The sequence below is a fragment of the Chaetura pelagica genome, unplaced genomic scaffold, assembly GCF_000747805.2.
Source record: "Chaetura pelagica isolate M959 unplaced genomic scaffold, ChaPel_1.0 scaffold29, whole genome shotgun sequence".
NCBI classification, from domain to species: Eukaryota; Metazoa; Chordata; class Aves; order Apodiformes; family Apodidae; genus Chaetura; species Chaetura pelagica.
This window is the reverse complement of record NW_009970720.1, coordinates 293,759-299,140: the sequence shown is the minus strand read 5'-3', so window position 1 is coordinate 299,140 and position 5,382 is coordinate 293,759. Positions and strand designations below refer to the sequence as shown.

Sequence of the window (5,382 nt, the reverse complement as noted above, 5' to 3'; positions counted from 1 at the left end):
AATATATATACTTGAAAAATGTGTGAAAAATTCTGCAATCATGACTGAACTGAAAAGCAGGATTTGGCCTTTTGACTGGAGATAAGTAAGGAGCATAAATGTCAGCAAGGGAGAGGACTTGAGCAAGTTGAGGGAGTTGGAATGGAGCAAAGCCAGAGTTTAGAGAAAAGGAGCAAAACAGAAGACAGACTGCAGAGGACAAAAAGAAAATCCCTGCTGAGAGGAGATGGACAGGATGTCACATTGCACTTAGTTCAGTTTTTTCATTTGAAAGAATTCATAAAGACTCCATGTGGAAAATGCAAATGCACTGTATGGTGGCTAATCTTGTACTGAGAATCACCTGTTTTTTCAGGGCTGTCTGGTAGGGAATCCTTCTCTTTTTTCTGGGCTGTTTTGCATGAGATGGTGCATGTAAGCAAGAGAGAAAACAGTGTAATCCCAGCAATTCAGCAGTGAAGCAAACCCTGGAGTCACCACGGTGTGTGAGAAAGCAGGTGTTTCTGGACTTCAAAGCACAGCCAGCCCTGCCAGCCTGGCTCTTCTCCCAGCACCCCATCCCGACTAGAGAGAGACCTGCTCCAGGAAGGACACAGCTCCTTGCAGAACTCACACCTCTTCCCATGCAAGATTCCTGGTAAAATCTCTGTGCCATGAGAGCACGTGACCTTTCTGGGGAAACAAGTGTCCTGCATAAAGGAGGTGGGTCGGGAGCTTGTGTTTGTCCCTCAGAGCTTCTGACCATTTGCTTTGCTGGTGGGGAGGAGAGGCGCGTGTGCACCTCCAAGCAGCCAACAGTTGCCCCCATCACCAGGCCCGAACAATCACACTGGGGCTTACTACTTAGTGGCAAGAAGCTTTTATTTTAAGTAGATATGTGCGTTTTTACTTGACAATATTTTACTGGCTTACAAAGACGGAGGTAGCGACATGCGGTAGCTTCAGTTCAGAACCGTATGAAGCACAGGCTGGAGATGTGTGTGGTGCAGCCCAGGGATGTGTAACTGCAACCAGGAGCTGCTGTACCCCGACGTGAAGTTTGGGACCGCTGTTGAGGAAAAAAGGCAGCACTGTCTGAGCCCCGTGTGTTTGCTCCTTTGCCAGCAAGATACAGCTTGTCCAACAAGCAGGTCGTCTGCAGAGATCCTGGCTAGCAGAGATCCTGTCTACTGTCTGGCCTCCATTCAACTGCATGAGCTAATTGCCCTTTTGAAGAAGTTGAGGAGGAACCTGAAATACACTGTGTTAGGAGCATTTTGGCTCACCGAGGGATTTTGAGCTACAAGGGTCATAGCCCAAGTTTGCTAAGGAAATCTCATTCTGCACCACACAGGGACATGATCTGTACGACCCAGGCACGGCAGCAGTGTGTGACCACGGAAAGTGTCCTCGCTGCCCTTAGATAGAAACGCAACTTTCCCTTCTCAAAAGACAGTGCAGGAACAGGCTGCGGTCCAGGGTGAAGCCAGAAACACCTGCATATGATCCAGCAGTAACTCTCTACGTAGAAAACCTCATGTGCTGGGCTGCGCCCGCCGTTCCCTTCCCAGCCGTCCTCCTCAGATGCTCCACATTCCTGCAGTAGACGCGTGGGGGGAGCATCAGCCGCATCTTTGTTGTTTGTTTCAGACTCGTGGGTGTATTTTTAACCCTGAGTAAGGGTTTCAGCTCCCTCTTTCGTCAGGCACCGGCGTTGCTTCCCTTCTGCCGGCGGCCGTGCCCCCCGCCCGGGCAGCAGCCAGGAGGCCTCCATAGGCTCCTTTGCCCAAGTTCCTTTCCTCTCTGTCCCGTGGGTGTCCCCTTGGCTCCAGCTAATCGCCTGCCATCCCCAGGTGGGTATTTCCAAAGCCGAAGAGCCCCGAAAGCCTCAGAGCAGGAGAGGGAGGCTGGAGCCCTCCTGTGTGCTGCTGCCGTTTTGCAGCACTAACATGCAACTATTCTCTGAATTCCTTCTCCAGAGGTTCTTGCTGGTGGATGAAAGGTGGGAAGACCTTCATCAGTAAAGTACTTTGGAGAAAAATAGAGCCCAGTGAAGAACAAACAAGGCTGTGTTCATGCTCTGCCTTTTCCTGAGAAGGCTTTGCCAGATTTGCCTTTGCCTCTGCCATAGGCTCCAACCTGTCAGAACATCTCTTGGCCTTGGCCTTGAGAAGAAGGGTTGGCCACCACTGCAGACATGTACCCCAGTGCTCATGTAGGGGCTTGCTGAGACTGGTGGCTGCTGTTCTCCTGGCAGCTTCCCCCAAAGTCATACGGGAATCTGAGTTAGAAAGATGGCAGAGCCAAATGTCTCATAGTACAAGGAAGTGATGTTAGGACTGACAGTCACCAGCTGTGGATTGGGAGATTCAGGCAGGACAGTGGGCAAAATGTTTTTATCCAGAGGGTGCTCCCACCTGAGTGGGAGGAGCCTCCTTGCCTGGAGTTTCCAAGTCTTGACTAAACAAAGCCATGGCCAGCCTGACATCATGCCAGCCATGATCCTCCTTGTGAGCAGGCTGTTGGATGAAGTGATGCAGAGGTCTGTTCCAGCCAACGCTTCTTTGATGAATTAACAGAACTGTACAGCACCTGTCAGCCTAGTCAGGATCCTTTAGGGTGTTCAGACCATTGATATGTTGCTGCATATCAGCTCTTCCTTGTCCACTGTAACAAAGCTCTCTTTGGGCCAGCACTGAGGCTAGACCTGCTTTGAGGGGGGCTTAGATAACTTCCTGAAACTGCCTACTGGAGTCCCTTTCCCACCTGAATTATTTTAGGCATCCCTCTTAGTCAGCCTTCAGGATGCTACCTGTACCATAAGTAAAACCAACGCCATGCAAAAGCTCATTCATACACATTTAAACAATTAAGGGCTGCACATGATACTATTACTAACTTCCTAGCCATGAAGAAATGTTATTACCTTGAAGAATGATTTGTAATAGTCAAAAGTGTCCACTCACAAAACTTCTTAAGTTTTATTTTTCAGCAAAATAAAGCTGCAATTTTCCACTCTCCATGTCTCTGTGCATGTCCCTGTCCCTGTCCCTTCCAGCCTCCAACAGAAGGTCAGCTGTCCCACGAGCTGTGAAATTTCACATGTTTTTTTAATCACAGCCCAGCGACTTCTGAAAAGAGCTAAGGAGTTCTTTGCTCCTCCTGACTTTCTTGTTGCACGGGCCAAACATCAACAGGAACCTGATGTCTCAGGGTCCTCCTCTCCCTCTGGCAATAGTAGTCATATATAACCTGCCCTCAGCGAGGCTCTCGCACTTGTCAGGGCACCAGCTTCAAGCAAAGGTCAGTCAAGGTCCTGGAAGGCCACCCTCAGTCCTCATGCCCTTCTGCCCTTTTTTCCAGTCCTTTCAAGTTAAGGAAGGGTGGGAAGGTTTCCCGTGCAAGTGCCTTCAGGATGCATTTGCAGCCTTTCAGCTGAGCCCTAGCATCCCCTTCCTGGCCATGGGTCCTGGGGTGACCACAGCACAGTCAGCTGCGAGGAAGGGCACCCCAGGCAAGGAGCAGTTGCCTGGGCTGCTGCTGCAGCACTCCTGGCAGCTCTGTAAATTCACATTCTCACTCCTCTCACCTGAAGGGCTTTTGTGTCAGCTCCCACACACCCAATGCTTGCTGCTCACCCCATGGAGCGCCTGGGTGCAGGATGCTGGGCAGAGGGAGAGCAGAGCCACCATTTTTTGGGACAGGGAAAGCTGTAGGCAGCTTTCTGAGCAGAAGGAACACCCCAGCCTTTTCCTGAAATGCCTGGAGTCTGTGTGCTGTGTGCTGGCTGCCCTGAGCCCTCCAGGGATGCTGGCCCAGCACTGCAGGGCAGTGCAGGGGAAGGGGGCAGAGGGGCAGGGACAGCCCTGGTGGTTGCCAGCAGCCACCAGCCCCGCAGGGGATGCAGGACAGGCGTGGGAGGGTGGCACGGTGCTGTGTTGGGAAACCTCCAGCTGTGTTTGCCAGCTGGAGCAGTTGCACGAGCTGCCTCCTCTGAGGTTGTGATTGAAACGGTTCCTGCCATCGGGAATGGTCCACAAGCCAAAGGCCAGAGCAAAAGGGAGGGGGTTGCACCACTAGACAGAGACGGAGCCGGGTGGCTGGTTGTTGCTGTTGCTCTCGGAGGGGGTCTTCGAGGTAGTGGTCATTGAGCCACTGTTCCTGAAGATGAGGAGCAGCCTCCGCTTGTAGCCCCGGAAGGCAAAGAAGTAGATGAAGGGGTCTATGCAGCAGTTGAGGTTCATGAACGCCACAGTGACTTGAAGGGACATCTTGAAGGCTTGCTGCTCGCGGCAGGATGGCTGGTAGAGGATCTTCCTGACCATGAACTGGACGATGTTGAGGTGGTAGGGGCTGAAGCAGAGCAGGACAGCCAGCAGCACCACCAGGATGATGGTGAAGGCCCGGCGGTGGTGCCCGTTCTTCACCGTCAGCGGGTTCTCCTTGGCCGTCTGGCAGAGCTTGAGGTTGATCCTCACGTAGCACACCAAGATGATGCCCACGGGGAGGAAGAACCCGAGCACGCAAGCCCCCAGCAGCAGGTAAGGCAGCTTGGGAACCTCCTCGAAGTTGAAGTACTCCATGCAGGTCAGCTTGCCCCCCACCCTGCGCGTCATGGGCCGCAGCAGCAGCGGCGCGGTCTGGAGGAACACCAGGGACCAGGTGAGGGCACAGACGGCCCTGGCGCGGCCGCTGTTCCGCGCCCGCCCGGCGCGCCCCGTGCGCACCACCGCGATGTAGCGGTCCACGCTCACGCATGTCATGAAGTAGATGCTCACGTAGGTGTTCATGTAGAAGATGAAGGCGGTGGCTCGGCAGCACCAGTCGCCGAAGGGCCAGTCGGACTCCAGGATGTAGTAGGCGATCCTGCCGGGCAGCGCCAGGGTGAAGAGGGCGTCGGAGAGGGCCAGGTTCACCAGGTAGAGGTCGGTGGAGTTGAGCTTCTTCTTCCTGCGCTGGAAGGTGATGCAGAGAGCCAGGATGTTGCCGCAGGCACCGAACACCAGCAGGCCGGTGTAGAAAAGGGCGAACGCGACTTTGGAGGAGAAGTAGTGGTTGTGCACGTTGCAGCTGCTCTGGTTGCCGGAGGTGAGGTTGGAGGGCGGGAATGGGGTCCCTGCAGCAGCCATTTCTGCGGTGCCTCCCGAGCTCCTGCCCTCTCCCTGGCAAGAAGAACAGACATGAAACTTGGCAGCTTGTTGGTAACGGGAGCGGCGCCCGCAGGGCCGGGTCCTCGTCGGGAAGGGAAGGGTCTGTCCCCTGCTCCCTGCCACCCCCCGGCAGCAGGCAACTCATTTGGAAAAATGCATCTCTTGTGATTTCGGTGGTGAGATTCTCAACAAAGGCTGTGACTCATTTTTCTCTTCTTGTTACCAGTTTTTTAGGTGTTGGGTTTTTGGTTGA

General features: G+C 53.7%; 1 protein-coding gene across 1 annotated transcript; it reads right to left on the bottom strand.

Moving 5' to 3' along the window:
- Positions 1-4,055: 4,055 nt before the first annotated feature.
- On the bottom strand, positions 4,056-5,108 carry LOC104396498 (G-protein coupled receptor 183-like). Its single transcript, XM_010006344.1, has one exon. It carries the CDS (start codon positions 5,106-5,108, stop codon positions 4,056-4,058), a length of 1,053 nt encoding a protein of 350 aa, XP_010004646.1.
- Positions 5,109-5,382: the final 274 nt, after the last annotated feature.

What these genes read in the sequence shown, in the direction of transcription:
- LOC104396498 (XM_010006344.1), bottom strand. Translation starts at nt 5,108, where the DNA reads ATGGCTGCTGCAGGGACCCCATTCCCGCCCTCCAACCTCACCTCCGGC.